Genomic DNA, 20076 nt, shown 5'->3' with positions numbered 1-20076 from the left:
AGGGACGTAATGAGAGTACTGTATTTGGCACCCGGGCGGACCCTACTTTGGCAACCCCACCCCCCCTGCCCCCGCATGAATAATTTTAAAAATTTAAATACACAGAAAATATATATCATGTTGGATTATAGTACTCCACCTGGACTAAACACATTAGAAATAACAATAATGCAGGACATGAAAAAAACCAGGTATTACTGCTTGGCATCAAATAACAACAACACATCTTCAACACAGAGAAAACATGACCAGGAAGAATTTTCAAAAAGGTAATAGAAAATCCAGGGTCAAGGAATGACCGACGATTACACAATGTCATTTCTCCGGCAATGTTTTTCATGCCCATTTACTACTTTATGGAGAAGACTAACTTTTCAGAATGCCTGCGAATACAGAACAGTAATTAATTAACTTATCAGAATGAGAAGTGAACCCATAAAGCTCGTCGAGCTATCATGTCCGAGACGTGTATGGTGTCTGCAAATGAGTTTAAACTGATGTCAACCCAAAGAACGAATTATGACCTTTCCTACAATGCATAATGCCCTGGTAACTGATGAAGGATTGCTTCTAATTGTTGGAGAAAGCTGATGACCAAAAAAACCATTTCTGGGATCGTACTATCATGCTTTATATATGAGGACTCTTGGGGATAAATAAAAAAAAACTGTCAACAGTCGACTCTCAGCAGCTACCTCAAACCTTAAACATCTGCTTCATTCACCCACGAACCCATGCGAGGAACATCATCAGCTCTGCCACCTCATACCTCCTCCCACTTCCTACCATTAACCACCACTTCCACCACCACCCTCCCTGTAATGTAATGCTGTGTTCCTGCCAGGCCATCTTAACAGCATTGTAGGCCCTGGGCTAAGCAACGCACTGGGAATTAAAATTGGGGAATAAAAATGTAAACGGTCAATAAAATTAAGCCGATACTTTTATTGGTACTTTCAACAAAAGCAATGTTTAAACATAAAAAGAAAACATGCTCTAAAGCGAGGATCAATCAACACAAACTTTTGAACAATATAACATAAACCTTGAAAAAAAAAACATTTCAACATCTAAATGATAATAATTAATTGGTACACCATCAAGAGCGAGATGGTGCAGTGTGAATTATTTCTTATTAATCAACACAAACGTTTGCGAAATTTCTTTGCAGATAATTGATTTATCATTGGCTTGAAATCAATGGTCTTCATGATGTCATTATCCATGCACATGAGTGAAAGCCAGTTCAAACACTGCTGCCCCATTGTGCTGCGAAGCTGATTCTTTGTAAGTTTCAATCTTGAAAATGAACGTTCCCCTGTACAGTTGGTCACCATCATGCACATGAACACACTGAGTGCAATTTCAACATTGGGAAACACAGATTTCAAGTTGTCCGAAATTATTTTTCTGTGCAACGTTGGGAGAGTCACAATTTTCATCAAGAACCATGTCGTGCTTGAGATGCTTGCATTCATTTGGAACGTCACCATAATCAAGGCCTTTGTAATACACATTAGCCAGATGTTCACACTTTTGTTTAGCTTATCAGAACCAATTGTTTTCAATTGACTGAAGAAGCAAAATAGATTTCCAATCCATGAATAAGCTTCTGCACGTTTGGTCAGGTCAGCGTTCAGAGAGTCCAGATCAGGGAGGAATGTTTCCACCTTGAACTTTTCACTTTTGTTTAGAAGTATCTCTTCTTCTGATCCATCATATCCAGTAAGACGTACACTTTGCTTTCGTTCCCGTTTCTTCACATCGCTATAATCCGAATCTGAACACCAACTCCTGGCCTTCAGTTCATCGTCACTAAATTTGTCTCTAATTTCCTGAAGATACGTTTTCAGAGACTCAAAAAGATTCATGGCAACAAGTTATGAACGAATTATTTGTATTTTAAACATAATTTGAAAAGGGATTTGAATCCCAGGCCTTTCCAGCGAGAGGTCGAGTAACCATCCACTCTGCCAAGAGATCTCTCATGAACAATATGGCAGCAAGGGGCCCTAGAATCGTTGGGCCCTTGGGCAACTGCCCAGTGTGCCCATGCCTTGAGATGGCTCAGGTTCCTGCTCTGTGTTGATGTTCGGTTCTATGTGTGATGACATAACGATGGTTTTACTTCCGAGTTACGGTCTTTATTTTGAGGTAAATAATAATATATTATAATGTCACTTGCAACTAAAACCATCGATATATCGTCGTACTGGCATTTTAACTCTCTCAAGGACATTTCCCTCCCCCCCACCACCTAGGGGATGTCACACGGGGTGGACCACCTTCCCCACACACCGCTTAATACGCCAGTGTGTATACCTTTTGACATTTACAACCTTTCAGACCTTTGACCTTTACATTTTTACAGCAATACCATTTAGACCTTAAATTAGCAATCAATGACCTTTCATTTCGTACAACCTTCCATTTATTTGCCAAACAAAATAAGTCCTGGCGAGGGTCTGCAATCTCTAATTGCTCTTTCCACTTTGTTCAGTGTTATGGCTCCTCCACAAGCCTCAACACAACAAAACAAAAACCACCAGATTGTTTTTCGCTTTTAACCACGATTATTTTTGTCGAAATAATAGAAATAGTCGCTATTCTTCCATGAAACTAAATAGCGATGAAAAAAACAACTTTAAACAAAGCAATATTCATCAACACTCAAAAATACACATGCATAATGGTATTGAATCGATTTCTGTGGCCAAAACAGAATTTGGAGATTTAACCCACCTTGAGAAAAATGGCTCCATAATCTTGGAATTCAAAGCTGTGGATGGATGTAGAGGCAGCAATTGTTTGGAGATTACATCCAGCTGTTACAACAGCAGTCTGCAGGCTGCGATCGAGGTCAAACTCCAATTGATGTACATCGGTTGCAGGTTCCAGATACATCACAGAATTTTCATGCATCACTGCTGGTCGGTTCTCAATGTCCTTTTTTATGTAATCACAACAACATGGGCAGAGTAAGTACTGGCAGAACACCAAATATAAATACATTCCCTTTGTCGTCTCTACAGATGTATGCAGAATACAAAGAAAAGAGAAAAGTGGATGAACAAAAGAACAACAGATGTTAATCGGGGATCCTGCACAAACCTGCTCCCAACACACCTTGGTGATCATATTTATGATGTACTTGGAGATCATTCCATTACACCACGAATGCTCCACTTGAATACCCGCAACTCCGTCCTTTCCCACGATGATTTGTGCAGACTTGTCAAACCAACGATCACCCACATTGCCAAAAAACATTTGTTTGCTGTCTTCTTTGAGGTTTTTGTCATCCAGGCAGAGACAAAAGAGGGCCGACTCAATGAGTGACAAGGCTGATTCCTGCCCTTGAGCCTGCAGTTGCTTTCTCAAGTGTGCCCAAATATCTCGTGGCTCTGCAGTAAGGCTGGCAACAGGAAACTGGGCTGGAGGTTGTGAGTCTGACAGAATATGATGAAGATTGGCCTGTGCAACAAAGAGAACATCACTGAATGAATCTCAGTATCAAGCAACCTGGTCAAAACAAACATTCAAAAGATGCCAAGAACAATGTATATTTTCTGACTACAGGCATTCACAATCCACATTGGTGGAAAACCAATGAATAAACAAGCAGACATAGACTGGTACTTACGAAATCGCCAATGTGACCTCTGACCTTGTCTAATAAAAGCTGTCTCTAGAGAAGGTAGCGACGCAAACCAGAAGTTTCCACGATGATTCTGTACCAAACCATCAAAAATCGTAACGTCGACCGAAGCAAAAATCTCCATTTCTCCACGCAATTATTTAATATTATTTTATCAAAGTCACAAAACCGTAATATTCGGCCATCCACCAACAATCTTGACATTATCCAACGGCTTAGCGAGTCAGGCATGCGACAATAACCTTTATTGGGAGAAAAAAAAATGACTTTTAAACACCATCTTTATCGAAAACACCGTCAGCGCGCACAAGGAAAACCTTTACGTGATCAACGACGCCTCTGCTCGAGCGCGCTGCACCACGTGACGAGCTGTGACGCGGCGAGTATAATATTTGTTATACAATCTTAAAACGTCTCCAAAACATCCGATTTTTACCAGAATTTCGAGAACCGAGTTTTAAGCGTTCTGAGCGATTGCAAAAAACGAAGACAAAATTAAAATCGAAGTTAAAATGAACTCGTAGCGTCGAGTGAAGCACAAATACTCCATTTCTCCACATGAATTTACGGAATTATGTTTGACCTCACTGTGACCTTGACCTTTGACCGATTTTGACCAAAATGTAATCAGCATGAACCATCACCCTCCTGAATCAAGTGTTGTAATTTGACATTGGTAGCTTCCTCCGTTCTCGAGTTATCGTGCCTACAAACAAACACAGATAACACAGAAACAAACACCAAACACACAAACAAACACAGAAACAAACAAACATGCAGAGGACAGACGTCATCAATATACTTCCGAAATCTTTAGATTTCGTAAGTAACAAGCAGTCATAGACTGGTACTCACGAAATCGTCAACTTGACCTCTGACCTTGTCTAATAAAAGCTGTCTTGAGAGAAGGTAGCGACAAAAACCAGAAGTTTCTTTGATGATTCTCTACCAAACCATCAAAAATCGAATGTTTGACCTCACTGTGACCTTGACCTTTGACCGATTTTGACCAAAATCTCATCAGCGCTAGCCATCACCCTCCTGAAGCACATGGTGCAATTTGACATTGGGAGCTTCTTCCTTTCTCGAGTTATCGTGCCTACAAAACAAATGCACAAACACACAAACACACACACAAACAAACAGAGGACAGAAGTCATCAATATACTTACAAAATCTAAAAATGATCACTCTTTCAATGCAAACACATGCCACCTGCTTGCCCCATATGTTCAAAAATCCTCAAAATACAGAGGAGATTTCCAAAAGTAATTATCAAAAACATCAAAAGAAACAATCAATACATCATTCTCTGCATCTTTGCATCACCGTGATGGTGAAATACACTGACCAGTACAGATGCATTTATGCTGCTGAGGAAGACTCAACTCTTAGCTTTGCTTAGCAACCATTTCGTGTAAACTCTGCCTCTTAAATACAATATAAAGTTTATATTTATTATGTCTGCATGTAGGCTCCACCCAAATATCTGCTGGTAGTGTGCAAAGTGCCAAACTATCCCTTGTGCTCAATCATTTTTAACTGCTGCACATCAAGCAAGGGAGCAGCACATACCGTTTTTACAGTCTTTTGTGTGACTCTGCCTACTTACTCAATTACTTAGGTGTACAGACTTGAAGTATTGCTTATTTTCCCCTTGTTACATCAGTCCTTCGTTGGTATGGCATATACTTCAGGGTGTGGACCTTTCACTGTATTTACAGGGCTGATTTCAACTGCTTGCCTGCACTAGCCTGAACAGCTTCTCTGTTTAGTCAGTTCCAGCTGTTAATGGTTCTTAGTGAGAAATCATTTTGTCTTCTATTGCTTCTGCACTGCTGCTTCCTCATTTTCTGATCACATCCTCGAGTCCATGAGATTTTATCCCTCTGGATAAATATCTGGCCCTCAATGTGATCAATTCCAGCTGTGTATGATCTTAAATATCTGGAGTAGTTCAGCCCTCTTACCTTCTGTAAGCAAGTGTGATGAGTTGCAGGAATTTCAGTCTCTCAGGATATTCCAGATGATGGTGATGGGGTAATAACTTTGTCGCTCTCTGCTGGGCTTTTTCAAGTACATCTTTGGCCTTCTTGAACATGAGATACCATATAGGGTTGCAATATTATAGCATTGGGTGAACAATTTTGTTACATTGTTTGAGCAGACCATTTTCATTCAATGCTGCGACGGTCCTCTTTGTGAGACCAACTTTTGCGTTCACTCTTCCAGCTACATCAGCTTCATTGGCACTGAAGGACAGTGGTAAAAAAAAGAGTCTTCCCAAATTATTTTCACTCTTCTCCACTTTGATTTCTTGAAGCCCATTTTCCCAGTGATTGAACAACTGAACTTTTGTTAGTTTTTTACAGTTGACTAGAATTATCGATTATTCTATTTGGCTTATTAATATAAAGGCATTCTCATATATATAAATAATAACATATTGGCATCTGGAAGTCTGGCTGGAAGGGCTTCCGTGACCAAGATTCCCACATGTATTGAAGCTGGAGTCGAGCTTCAATGGAATGTTTTGAGGTAATGGCCAGATGTCTGATTGAATTCATATCACCTTCAGATTGTAAATTCTTCTCCAGCCCTTTGAATTTCAATGGACCTTTGAATGGCCACTGCAAAAAGGATCTGAGTCATCTTTTCCCGAAACCCCAAAACCCCAGCATCAGCAGCTACAGGTCAGGTCAGGTGTGGGAGCATGCACCAGAGCAGTGGGCCACTGCGTCCATTTTTCGCCAGGGGCCTCCGTCTGGCCATCCCAATCTCCTTGAGATGCTGATCAACCTGCTGCAATGATGAGGCATGTGGTCAGCCCATTGGCCTCCTCACTCATGAGGCTCCCTCACTGAGAGAATCTGATGAGTAGGATCAGGGTCAGGAAAATGAGCCACATGTCCATGCAGCCACAGCTGATGCTCACGGACTAAACAGGTTACAAATCTCATTTGCGTCTCTCTCAGAAACCACTCATTGGACACAAAGTCTGATCAGTGATAGCCAAGACTTCTCCAAAGAGACCTGGTAACAAAGAAATTAAGTCTAAGTCTCAGATCCCTGGTAAGTGTCAAAGTCTCACATCCGTAGAGCAAGACTGGAAGTGCCAAGGACATGAAGACTCAGACTTTCGTCCTCCCACACATGTACCAGCAGCACCACACCCCATGCTCCAGTGAATCCATGAATCCCCAGGCCTGACCCAGACGTCTGTTGACCTCTGGCCCACATCCAGCAGAGACATGAATATCACTGCTAAGGCAACTCAACTCTTGAAGGCACTCAACAATTCTTCAGGATCCCCCAAAGCACCCAAACGCAGCCCCCACCCCCAAATCTCCACTCAGCCCGTTTGCAAACTCCTCAGCTACCCTCTCATCCTTGAGCTTGCCAACATCCAGCCTCAGCTGGTATGGTACCATTCTCCTGGACTTAAGCTGCAACTTAAGAGTTGCTCCAACAAGGCTGTGGTCAGTATTGAGGAAATGAGCACTCCGGTCGACTCTGCACTTCTGAACATCCTCCAGTGAACATCAACGAGTACATGGTCAATCTCCTTTTCCACACCGCCAGTGTTGGAATACCAAGTCCAGCGATGAGCTTGTGGGTATTGAAACCATGAACCAGCCACCCTAAGTCCATGACTTCTTGTAAAGTCAAGGAACTTAGTGCTATTCTGGTTCACAGTTCCAGACCCATGAGGACCAACACACGTCTCATAACCAACCCTATCATTTCCAGTCAATGCAGTGAAATCCCAAAAGACTGGACGAGTATCTCACCTGGGGCACTGATCAACCACAGACTTGACCGTGGCATAAAAAGTGTCATTCACGGTGAGATCACTCGCTTCAGTCAGAGCATATAGAGAGACCACGGAAATGACACCCAAGAAGTGACAAATCCTCAGTCTCATCATATGCTTGTTGACCGGTGTTACCTCAATTATCATTGGGATCAGCTTATTGGACACATCGACAGCAACTCATTGGACATGTTAACCATCAAGAGCAACCAGACCAATGGGAGGTGTAACCACCCACCAAGATCTTGCCGCAATCCGGTCTCCAAACCTCAGAGAGTGCTGCAATACTGATGTCCAAACGCTTGAGCTCAGATTATAGCAGAGACAGGTGGTCATCCTCTCTTCGGGAAAGGACATTCCAGGCACCCACCCGAAGGGACCACCTCAGGTTATACCAAGGAGACCTCGTCTAATGGATGACACCTCAGCACCACCCTGACACACTCACCCGCAATCTGACCCAGTAATGTTACCCCATGTTTTCTCTCCTGTCATCAAATATTGGGGGTCCTGAAGGCCTTGCCCCAATCCCGTCATCCAGTGAGCTGCCCTGCGATGGGAAGCTGCACAAGAGGTACTCTCATAGAGTGGATTTTCAGATTTTTTTATGCTTTTGTAATGTTTTGAGAGATGAAGGATTTTAGGGTGGCCGGAGTGCAAATCCTGCCACAAACTGCCACAAAGTAACCCAACTGCAGGAGGACGTCTGCAGACACGTCTTGCTTGTGTTGTCGGATCTTCTCTGATTCTCCATATGCATATGTATTAAATAAATGGTTCAACTGGACAAGAGGAATTGAGTGTTCTTCGAGATCATCATCTCGATCTCTGGTCCACTGCTCTTCCAGTAATTCCAGTAATTGTGTTGAACAAGATCACCCACTTCGGAAGCCATGCTTATCTTTGCTTAGTCAGTCATCCCCTTCTTGGTGCTGAATCAAGCCCTTCCTTATGAGCTTCTCTATTACCTTGCATATCACAGAAGTCAAGCTGACAGGGTTATTTATCTTTCCTTTCTTGTCAATGGATACCACTGTAGCTTGTCTCCTTACCTCAGGCTAGGACTCTTAATTCATTTACTACGGTCTACTTTTCAGGATAAAAAAAACACAAAAAACATTTTTCATAAAAAAGCAATTACATCTCTATTGAAATTGTAGACGGGGACTTGCAAACCGGCCTGAAGAGTGGTGTACAGAAGCCTTTTAAAAAACAACAATAAATACAAGGCACAGGGAGATGAAATTCACTGCACATGATGTGCAACGTGAGCAGAGTAAAAAGGTTGTTAATTTACGTCTGGATGATGTCTCGTAAATAACGGAGATATAAGCACACCTGACACTCGGCCAAAGCTTTAGAATTTGGCATGCTCAGGATGCTGTACGTCCCAGAAGATAAAGAAAATAGGATCGCATTTGTACATGTATTGCTTTAAAATAATGCACTTCCTGCCACAAAACATTACATCTTTCAGTATCCTTGAGTATTTCAAACAAAATAATTCCAACCCATCAATTTTGATGGGCTTTGATGCTCGACTATTCATAAACCTCAACATCATGAAAATCACAGGGAAATTATTCAAGTTATGATCAAAAAGGTGGTTTTTATTAATTACGTCACAAGCCGAAAAAAGTTGGTCAAGGCCTCAAAACAAATAATTGGTGCGCAATTTCAGTGCAGGTCCACTATTATGATGCAAGAACATCTTGGAAGGCTAAACGTTCTTTAAAATTCAGCATTAGCTAGATTGAGCGATGACAAAAAGTGTATTGAAAAAGTGTAAACACTGCCATTTGATCTGAACCGTCAAACCAGAGTGGTATGATGTAAAATAAGTGCAAATGCGACTTGCTCCTGGCTATCTAGTGAGGGCAATTTTGTTCCAATCAGACAAACGTCAGTCGGGTTATCGTAAAAAAAAAATGTTCAAATATCTATTAGATCATGATCTTAAATATTAGGTCCAGGTCAAAAAAGTCAACGCGACATACTTTCCATTTGCATTGACACAAAATTTCATTTCAAATGTCCCTGCCAGCTCAGAGATACAACTCAGAAATCGATGCAGTTGAGAAATTGAGAGTTGGGAGAGTGTAGGAAGAAAAAACAAAATTGCAATAATAATTTTCCAAATGGTGGTTTAGTAATCCTTGGAGTCAAAGAAACTCTGTAGTACCATTAAAAATTTGGGCCACCAATTGCAGAAACAAACCCTCCAACAGCAATAAGCATTCCCCTATACCACAGCAGGAGGCTTAACTAGTACAGGTGTAGTGTGAAAGGTTGTGCAAATTAGTGAAGATCCTTTTCCTTACCATGATGGTGCTTGCAGGCAAAATGTACCCCGAATCATCAAGCAGATTACAGATGTATATGTATCCTTGATGAAGCACAACAAAATGGCGAGTGCCAAGTTTGGTCTGGAGCTCGTCCTGCGATTCCTGAGGTATGCGGCTTGTACCGAACAAACGATCGAGTTGAGACATACACATCAGAACTGATTTTGGATAAATCCCCGACCTGTCAAGGCAATTGTGGTGTGAGCAATTGAAAGACTTTTGAAGGTGAATGTCTTTCTGTACTATAATTAGCTCAATCTAAACTTTTGGTAACATATCCTTTGTATTGAGGAACAGATTGTGAAGGTTTCATCAGTCATAATTTCGAAAAAAAAACAATCCAAGGCTGAATGAATAGCATTAGAAACACTCACACAACACCGGTGCCATGTCTATGAGCCAGGCCATGACTGTTTGCTGGGGTAAGCAGACCAGCCTTGAGAGAGCGATGAAATCGAGCGAACGAGACAATCAGGTTTGTCGCACACACAAGCTGTGAACCAGGGGTAGTTGCCATGTTGACACCAACATTGTTAATGAGTAGAGATTCTCTCCGTTTAAGGAACATGTCCAGCCAGAAGGCTTTGGGGTAGGGAGGGGGGGTGTCCAGAGCAGTGTAGATTATTAAGACTTCACAAATATATTCGTAATTTTCATCAACATCTCTGCTGCAATTCACTAAAATTAACTAATGCCATTAAATTTGAAAGATATCTTTTATTTCTAACAGCTTTTAAATGTTATTTGAGATTGTTAAGTAACACCAATATCTTACCAGTGGGGTAGCTTGTGTGTTGGTTTTCCTTGTCGTAAGCCAAGAGTTCATCCTGCAGCAACTGACCCTCTCCACGTTCAAATGAACTACAGATTTGCTCTGTCCTCCTGTTATACACAATTAGTCAATACCGATAAACACATCAAGATAAGCAAGGTACAGTCATCCAAATTACACCTTTCTACAATGTGGGGCATGCACACATTTACACTAATCAAAGCACTGTAGTACTTCTATGATACATGCTCATGAACATGATGACAATGCATCATCAGTAAAACAAAACGACACCATCAAGGCTTTTGCAGTGATTACTGCAGAACTAATTGTTACACGAATGGCAAAATTGTATAAATTCTCCCTTACTGCTTATTGATATTTTGCTTGCTGTTTAAAAAATGAGAAAGATTGCTATAAAATATGTTTGTTTTATTTTAATACAACTCTTGGTTTATTGTGATCGGTAGAAATGTGAGATGTAACAATCAGTTTGTTTAAATAACATAATCTCGTGTCCTTATGTGGAAGAACATTTATTTGACAGTTAAAGCATTGTTTTATAATGAACCAACATGGATCGGCTTGCTACGCTGGCCTCTCCACAAGTCATCGCAGAGATTGACGTCACAGATTTGCTGTGTTGTCATGATGTACATAAATCATCATGCAAACATTTATTTTGTTCAAATTTATTTGTAATATTGGTGATGTCACATATATTTGAAATTTAATTCGAAAAAGGTCCAAGTGGTCCAAATGGTCAATGGTCTCAGCTGTCAAATCTATCTCTAGGATGTAAGGGATCTAAATGGTGTTAAGGTCTCAGGGGTCTAAAGAGTCTTGGGGGTCTTTTTGGTCCTCAGGGACTTTTGGCTATTTGGGATATTTTGTGTCTTTTGGGTCCTTGGTGACTTTTGGGTCCTCAGGGACTTTTGGGTCATCTGGGTCTTTCAGGTCTTTAGGGACCTCGGGGCCTTAAATATTCAGGGTCTTTGGGGAATTTTAGGTCTTTTGGGTCCTTGGTGACTTTTTGGTCTTCAGGGACTTTTGGGCCATCTGAGTCATTGGGGTCTTTTGGGTATTTTGGGTCCTCAGGGTCTTTTGGGTCCTTATGTGTCTTAAAGGGTCTTCAACGGTCAAAGGGGTTTCATAGTCCAAATCGTCTAAACTTACAATCCAATAGTACATAATTAATAGACGTATGTGCTGTCTTCAACCGATGTTCAAACAGTACATAATTATTAGACATACAGTCACACAGCTTTTCGTTTTTATATATTTAGATGTTGGCGACATGGTGACAATGTCATGTGAGGACGACTGTGCCAGGTGACACTTGGAAAAGATAAACACCAACATATGGAGCTATCTAACTAAACAATCTGCATTGCATTTGGAACTTCTTTCAAGAAGTTGTAAAATAACTCATTTGGTTACCCTCTGAAGAAGCCATAAACTCATGGCTCAAAAGGTGTGTTGTGAAGAGTTAAAGAGTAAAGATAACATGTTCAGTTGCAGATGTATATATATATATATATATATATATATATATATATATATATATATATATATATATATATATATATATATATATATATATATATATATATATATATATATATATATATATATATATACTGTATATATAAACACAAGTTAAAAAAACCATTTAGAAATAATTATATAAAACACAGAGGGATGAAATCTCAAAAAAACAACCAAACAAGGTTGGAATGACACCACATTACAATGCCACAACACGACACCACAATCCTCTTATGGATTACCATCACGTTACCATCATTTTACTTTTGTTGTGTTCCGTTTTATTTAATGTTTTATTTTTTTTACGGGTTTCTGTTGGAATTTTTTCGGGGGAATATGCATAAAAGAGTTTATAAAGAAAGCAAAATGCAGGTATGCAGATCAATGAGATAAAACACAGACATCAGTCCGTATGTATCACCCACTGAGCTGTCTATAACTGGAGCGAACTTGCAACATGCTCTTCTGGGGCCAAGCAGCTGCCATGTTGAAATACCCTGTCATCGCAACAATACAAGTAGACAGGGAAAACCCAAGGAAAAACTAACATTTTTTTTCAGTCAAGCTTTTCTCAGTGGATTCATCATCCTGAACCCATACCATTTGATATTAGCTTGGGGCCACCCAGAATTTTGCCTCAAATTCAAGATGGCGGCCAAAATCCAAAATTGCCAACAAAATTACCTTTAGGAGATTTATACTGCCTCGTAGTGTTTCCTGTCAAGGTTTTTTCAGTGGTTCTGTCATCCTGAACATATATCCTTTGCGATTAGCTTGGGAGGCACCGAGGATTTGGCCTAAAATCCAAGATGGCCGCCAAAAATCAAAATGGCTGCCAAAATTAAATTAATTAGGTTTATACTGCCTTATAGTTTTTCCTGTCAAATGTTTCTCAGCAGTTCCGGCATACTGGATGTATAGCCTTTAAAATTAGCGTGAGGGCTACCCAGGATTTGACCTCAAATCCAAGATAGCTACCAAAATCATCTTAATTATATTCAAAGTACCTCTTCGGTTTTACTGTCAAAGTTTTCAGTGGTTCTGCAATTCCAACCCTATGTCCTTTGTTATTAGCTTGGAGGGCACCCAGGATTTGGCCTCAAATGCAAGATGGCCACGAAAAACCAAAACGGCCACCAAAATTAGCTCAAAATTGAATTAATAAGGGTTCTCTTTTCATGTTAAATTAACTTTTTGTACCGAATATGGGGTTTATAATGGTACCGGAAATTGATTTTGGGGTCTATAATACTCAATGGAGATTTGTTATCATGTAAATATGACATTCTCACTCCAAAAAGGCCACAAAATGCAAATAGAGATAATATTATCTGCATTTTCTGGTTATCCTACAGTTCAATTCACCAACAAAATGGGCGATACAAACACATAATTAAGATAGTACTGGATGTCCAGAGTTAATGTTCATTAGCTATAATCCAAGTCACTGTCCGTCTGCGAGTCAGATGAGTGGACTGCTCTAATACTTCCAGAAGAGGTAGCCGCCTGCTTTTCAATGCTGTCGCTGTGACTTCCAGTACTCTCGTCCCTCCTGTGCTGTCGTCTCCTTTGTCCTCGCTATGGCTGGGTCTCATTTTTCTCTTCTTCTCTGGGGGCTGCGCCATGTCTCTCATACCTTCTGTGTCTGCATCATAATTAATGTCACCTGTATGATCGGAAATTATTTGAATGCTTTGTCAAATTGATTTTGTTAATATAAGGCTGTGAATTGGATTACTAAATGACAAAAAACAAGTCTGAAACAGTCAATGAAAACCTTGCGTAGCTTTACAATAAATAAATGTATATTTACCTGGTGTTAACCTTTTTCTGCTGCTCATCACCGAAAGGCTTGGTGGGAATTGGGGGCAGGTGAACCATATTGGCCGAATTCCATTTACCATTTCTTCCCAACCTCTGTCTTTGATGGAAGGATACTCAATGTCTTGTTTCAGACATTGATTCCAGATGAAAGCTTGTAAATTGCTCCTCTTCAGGTGTTCCTTGGTGCTACTCTCATCTGGCAAGATACTTGAACTGGATTTCATTTTCTGCTTGTTGTACATTCTGATCCTTGTTCTCACATACTCTTCATGTTCACTTCCAGCCTACATGCAGGTTCAAAAGAAGGTTTTAGCATCGGCGATGACTTCCACTGAAGTGCGTGATGTGCCAAGTTGCGAGAGTTGGAACTTTCCCAGTTTCTTCATCTTCTTCAGTGGTTTTACTTTTCCAACACCAAATGGAAAAGAGGTTGTATCACACCCTGTAATGCTGTGATAGGCAGGAAGTACTTGACACATTTCATCACCAAATCGGTCATTTAGAGCTTTGACGCTAACATACCTCTCATGGTTAATCTTCATCATCCAGTCTTGTAATGGTTTAATGACAGAATCAGCATAGGTCAGGAGAACAAAGACATCTGTATCTGTCGCCCTGACAATTACAGGATCTGTTGACTTGGATGCATGGAGGATGAGTCTGGTATCAGCTTCATGGTGGTTGCAGGAGTCAAGCATCTAGATTTTGAATTGTGTTATTAACCAGGTATTATCTTCCTCTGTCACAGTGAGTGGAACTTTCAGCTTGGATCTCACCACATTGGTCTTGTAGTAATCGACAAGAAATCTAATCAGTTCTGTCTTATTTTCTGAGTTTTGCAGAAACGAGTCCCAATCTTTCCCTTTAGGCATGTCCTCTTCAGAGCTTGTGATGTGAGTTCTTCTTCCAGGTGTGCCATGGCAATGTTGAGTGAGCTCCTTCGTTGTGGCTGTACTGTATGAATCAAATATGATTCCCAGTTTCTGTGATTTGGAGTCACTTACTGGCAAGCAAAATTTCAACAGGGCTGCTGCATATTTTCCCCAAGTTTGCTGAGCAGGAACAGATTTCACAGCAGCCATTCCATCAATAAGCCAATTTCCTTCATGTGGCAGGTTCTCACAGACTGATTCAGACTTTTCTATGAGGTCGTTCCTCAATGCTGCTTTTGAACCTTGTCTCAAATCTCTCTCTGGTGTGGCTGGAGCTAGTGAGACAGTAGTCAAGGGATATGAATGTTCCTCTTCTGGAGATGTTGCTTTGCCTTCCAGTAAACCGAAAGCCTGTCTGTCTTTTCAGGATATTAACAACTTTTGGTTCTTTCTTGGCCTTCTCCATCCCGGTTTTGATCTTGAGCTTGGTAATCTTGTCGAAGAAATTGACTCGTTCTTCCCCACTGGCTTTGAGTCTCAAATCAACAAATTCTTTATATTTCTGTTCTCCAGCTTCTGCAGATGACATCATTCCTCTTACAACATCACAACCGATTTCCACACCAGTCTTCATATGATGAGCGGGAACTTTCAGGAATGGGTCGAAGTATTTGTCAAGCTGAGGTACAATATTATGAACCATATTTTCATGGTGTATTCAGGCCGCTATTGTGGTCTCCTTGTGGGCTGAGGAGGTGATGATATTTAGCCTTTCCTGCAGTGTTGCTCTGATCTTAGCCATGATATGACTGGTCTTGACGAATGTGTCTGTTGTGCTCTCATTGGTACTATATCTGCCTTGCATTGGACCTCCTCTGACCTTCACTTCTCAGTTGATTGTGATCTCAGTTATCAAATCCCCATGGATTGTAGAGAAGGGCTCACAAGACAATGGCACACCATCCGGAAATTTCTCCCTCCCCCAGGTCCCATAATTATTGCACAGCCCCTAAACCCTGCTTTCCGAGAAAGGAACATTCTGGGGGACAAATAAGATGAAATGTCAATTTTAAGATAGTTTTGTTGGTCATTTTGGTTTTTTGTGGCCATCTTGCATTTGAGGCCAAATCCTGGATGTCCTCCAGGCTAATAACAAAGGACATAGGTTGAGAATGGTGGAACTACTGAGAAAACTTTGACAGGAAAATCTAAGTGGTCGTTTGAATATAATTAAGATGATTTTGACGGCCATTTTGGTGGCTATCTTGGATTTGAGGTCAAATTCTGGGTGGCCCTCAAGCTAATTTTAAAGGCTATAGGTCCAGTATGCCGGAACTGCTGAGAAAAATTTGACAGAAAATACTATAAGGCAGTATAAACCTAATTAATTTAATTTTGGCAGCCATTTTGATTTTTTGGCGACCATCTTGGATTTTAGGCCAAATCCTCGGTGGCTCCCAAGCTCATCTCAAATGATATATGTTCAGGATGACAACCACTGAAAAAACCTTGACAGGAAACACGACGAGGCGGTATAAATCTCCTAAAGGTAATTTTGGCAGCAATTTTGGATTTTGACCGCCATATTAAATTTGTGGCTAAATTCTGGGTGGCCCCCAAGCTAATATCAAATGGTATGGGTTCAGGATTATTAATCCACAGAGAAAACCTTGACTGGAAAAAATGTTAGTTTTTCCTTGGGTTTGCCCTGTCTAAAGGGGTACAGGCATAGCTGAGTGTGATAAGTGCTGGACTTTGTCAGGCTCTGTTGATGGATTGAATCACATTTGTGACCACATTTCCACTTTGGCTTGTTTTCCTTTGGAGCCTTGTAATAGAACAATGAAGACAAAACTGAGAGTCTATTTTAGGAAGTCAGGAGTGTCAAAAAGTAAGTTGAGTTGGTTTCAGTGAGACCAAGTGAATTTAAGATCTTCATTAAAATGGAATAAAAAGGGGGGGGGGTATTGAGGGGTTGCTATTGTTGAAGCAATAATGTTCCTCACAGACAGTCCACAACAATATTCCATACAGACAGAATCCACAACGATGTTCCTTGCAGACAGTCCATAACTATGTTCCTTACAGACATAGACCATAACTGCATTCCTTGCAGACATAGACCATAACTGTGTTCCTTACAGACAGAGTCCATAATTATATTCCTTACACCAAAATATGGAGCTGTCTAAACAAGCTGCATTGCATTTGGAGCATCTTTCAAGAAGTGGCGAAAATAACTCATTTGGTTACAGACATGTTCCTTACAGACATAGTCCATAACTATGTTCCTTACAGACAAGGTCCATAACAATGTTCCTTACAGACATAGTCCATAATTATGTTCCTTGCAGAAACAGTCCGTAATTATGTCCTTTCCAAGCAGGGTCCAGAACTATGTTCCTTCCAGACCTAGTCCAAAACTATGTTCCTTATAGACAGGGTCCATAAATATGTTCCTTAGAGAGAGACACCATAACTATGTTCCTTAGAGACATAGTCCATAACTATTTTCCTTCGACATATTCCATTACTATGTTCCTCACAGAGAAAGACTATAACTGTTCCTTACATAGATAGACAATAACTGCGTTCCTCTCAGACTGAGTCCATAACTATGTTGCTTTCAGACATAGTCCATAATTATATTCCTTCCAGACATTCCATAACTATGTTCCTTGCACACATAGTCCATAGCCATGTTCGTTACAGACAGTCCATAACTATGTTCCTTACAGACAGAGTCCATAACTATGTCCCTTACAGACAGAGTCCATAACTATGTTCCTTACAGACATAGTCCATTACTATATTCCTTACAGTCCATAAATATGTTCCTTGAAGATATAGTCCATGACTATGTTTCTTACTGACAGAGTCCATAACTATGTTCCTTCCTGACAGAGTTCATTAATATGTTTCTTAGAGACATAGTCCATAACTATCTTTCCAGTCCATCTTTCCACAAAGCTCGGAACAAGTGTGTGTCTACCTGAGGAGAGCCAGAAAACATCTTTCTGATCTCAAGTCTGAACTCTCAAATCTGTCTCACTCCTCCATTCCCTGTTGGCATCCAGTTAAGTACGTTTCTGGTGTATGTTCCCCATCAATCCCTTCCCTTACCTCAAATGGCTGCACAGCTGACAGCATGTGAAAAGGCTGAATGCCTAAACTCTGTGTTTGCTTCAAAATCTTGTGTCCAAAACCCATCACTTTCTGTAGCCACCTTACCCAGTCACACCCAGCTGTTCCTGGACTCTGTGGCCTTTTCTCCTGACAAGGTGGAGAGCTTGCTGTCAAACTTCAACTCAGATTCTGCAATTTTTCCAGATGGCATCAGCCCTTGTGTTCTAAAAACTTTCTCTGCTGCTCTTGCTCACCTTCTCTCTGTTCTATTCACCCTCATTTACTCAAGGTCTTCTACCATCTGCTTGGAAATCAGCAAACATGACCACTCTGCATAAAAAGGTGCAAAAACAGATCCCTGCAACTACAGACCAATCAGCCTGCTCCCAATCATCAGCAAGATCATGGAATCCATCATCGATTCTGACATCAAATCCTTCCTCTTTTCCAATGGCTTGAATTCTGATCATCGATTTGGATTTCGACCAGGTCACTCAACCCTGGATACGCTACTTCTCCTTTCCCAGCAATGGATGGAGGCGGTAAATGCCAAACATCAGATCAGAATCATCTCCCAAAACAAATCGTGAACATTCAATATTGTCTGATATCCCACACTTTTGACCAAATTATCTTCTTGTGGTATCCAAGGCAATCTCAAGTCATGGCTTGTGGACTTCCTCCTGCCACAGTAAAGGCATGGCTCTTAATGGAATTCTCTCATCTCCTCTTCCCGTCCAGGCTGGAGTTCCTCGAGGAAGTGTTCTTGGCCCTGTGCTTTTTCTGGTTTTCATCAATGATCTCTCTGACTCTCTGGAAAATCCTCTTTATCTCTTTGCTCATGACTCCACCCTCTACCGTACCATCTGTCATCACTCTGATCAGCAGGCAGCAGACACTTCACTCTCTGCAGACCTGGATAAAATCAGAAGCTGGTCAAACACTTGGAATACGTCTTTCAATCCTGACAAATCTCACACCCTCACCATCCATCCATGCATCCATTGGGACCATACTCTCTGCAGAGCGTTGGTGCTGCCTCAGACTCCTTGGCTATTGGGCACAATCCTGGACGGGTCACCACTCCGACACAGTATTCCAGCATTCTGGCACTCATTTTGCCTACCTCGGAAGGATGACAGGGTGAGTCAACCCCACCTGGTAATAATTCTACAGCTGAGCGGGATTTGAACTGAGGACCCTCGGATCCTAAGCCCGCCACCCTAACTATAAAGCCAACACCAGGCATACCTTCACATGTCTCTCCAAAAAGACCATCTGGAACCCCTGCATTTACTCTCTCAACAATTCCCTTGAAGTCCTTCCATTCAAGCTTTTTGGTCTAACTATCTACCACTGTCTTTCCTGGGAAAGCCATAATTCTACAAGCTGGCCTCCAAAGCCAGTAGCTGACTGGGCTTTCATCCATCCATTGAGGCCATACTCTGTGCAAAGCGTTGGTGCTGCCTAAGCAGTCTCCTTGGCTATTGGACACAACTCCGACACAGTATACCAGCATTCTGGCTCATTTTTGACGACCTCGGAAGGATGACAGGCAGAGTCAACCCCACCTGGTATTAATTTAACATCTGAATGGGATTTGATCTCAGGATCCTTGGATCCCAAGCTCACCATCCGAACTCATCATCCTCCATCATGCAACATCCTTCCTTAGTACACCTGAGCTTCCAACCATTTACAAAGCTTTCATCCATAGTGTGATGGAGTACTGCTCCCCACTCTGTGGTGGTGCTCCTGCCTCATACCGACCTCGACTTTATGCTGTGGAAACCAAAACTTTTTTAAGATCAATGGTATCTCCCGAGATGAAGCTGAGTCTTTGGGTCTCTCACTCTCTCAACAGAGGCAGTTTGGTGGTCTTTCTGTCTTTCACTGTCTCCTCTATGGCCTTGCCCACCTCCCCCCACTCTGTTGGTGATCTGTCCCCCCTCTCCCTATATTTCCTCAGGGCACTCAAGGTCCTCCAAATTCCCCCTCTGTTGAAACTGCCAAAATCAAGAATCACTCCTCACCTTCACTCTTTCATTCCTCTTTTTTTCCCACATCTGGAATAAATTCCCACATTCTCTTCAATCCCACTCATCCCTCCAGGTCTT

General features: G+C 41.3%; 1 protein-coding gene and 1 pseudogene across 5 annotated transcripts in view; both read right to left on the bottom strand.

The window, feature by feature from the left end:
- Positions 1-20076, bottom strand: part of LOC147025326 (carnitine O-palmitoyltransferase 2, mitochondrial-like) — a 138191-nt gene that overhangs the window by 99605 nt on the left and 18510 nt on the right. For all 5 annotated transcript variants that reach the window (XM_085886198.1, XM_085886201.1, XM_085886200.1 and 2 more), the window contains exons 5-9: positions 10593-10699; positions 10192-10399; positions 9794-9998; positions 3127-3474; positions 2743-2946 (exon numbers count right to left, since the gene is read on the bottom strand). In XM_085886198.1, coding sequence (XP_085742324.1) covers positions 2743-2946; positions 3127-3474; positions 9794-9998; positions 10192-10399; positions 10593-10699 — 1072 coding nt within the window. The remainder of the gene's footprint in view (positions 1-2742; positions 2947-3126; positions 3475-9793; positions 9999-10191; positions 10400-10592; positions 10700-20076) is intronic.
- Positions 13277-15860, bottom strand: LOC147025327 (uncharacterized; annotated as a pseudogene).

This window comes from Eptatretus burgeri, chromosome 6, assembly GCF_056783735.1.
Source record: "Eptatretus burgeri isolate ZD-2024b chromosome 6, Ebu_testis_v1, whole genome shotgun sequence".
NCBI classification, from domain to species: Eukaryota; Metazoa; Chordata; class Myxini; order Myxiniformes; family Myxinidae; genus Eptatretus; species Eptatretus burgeri.
This window is presented reverse-complemented; position numbering and strand designations above follow the sequence as displayed.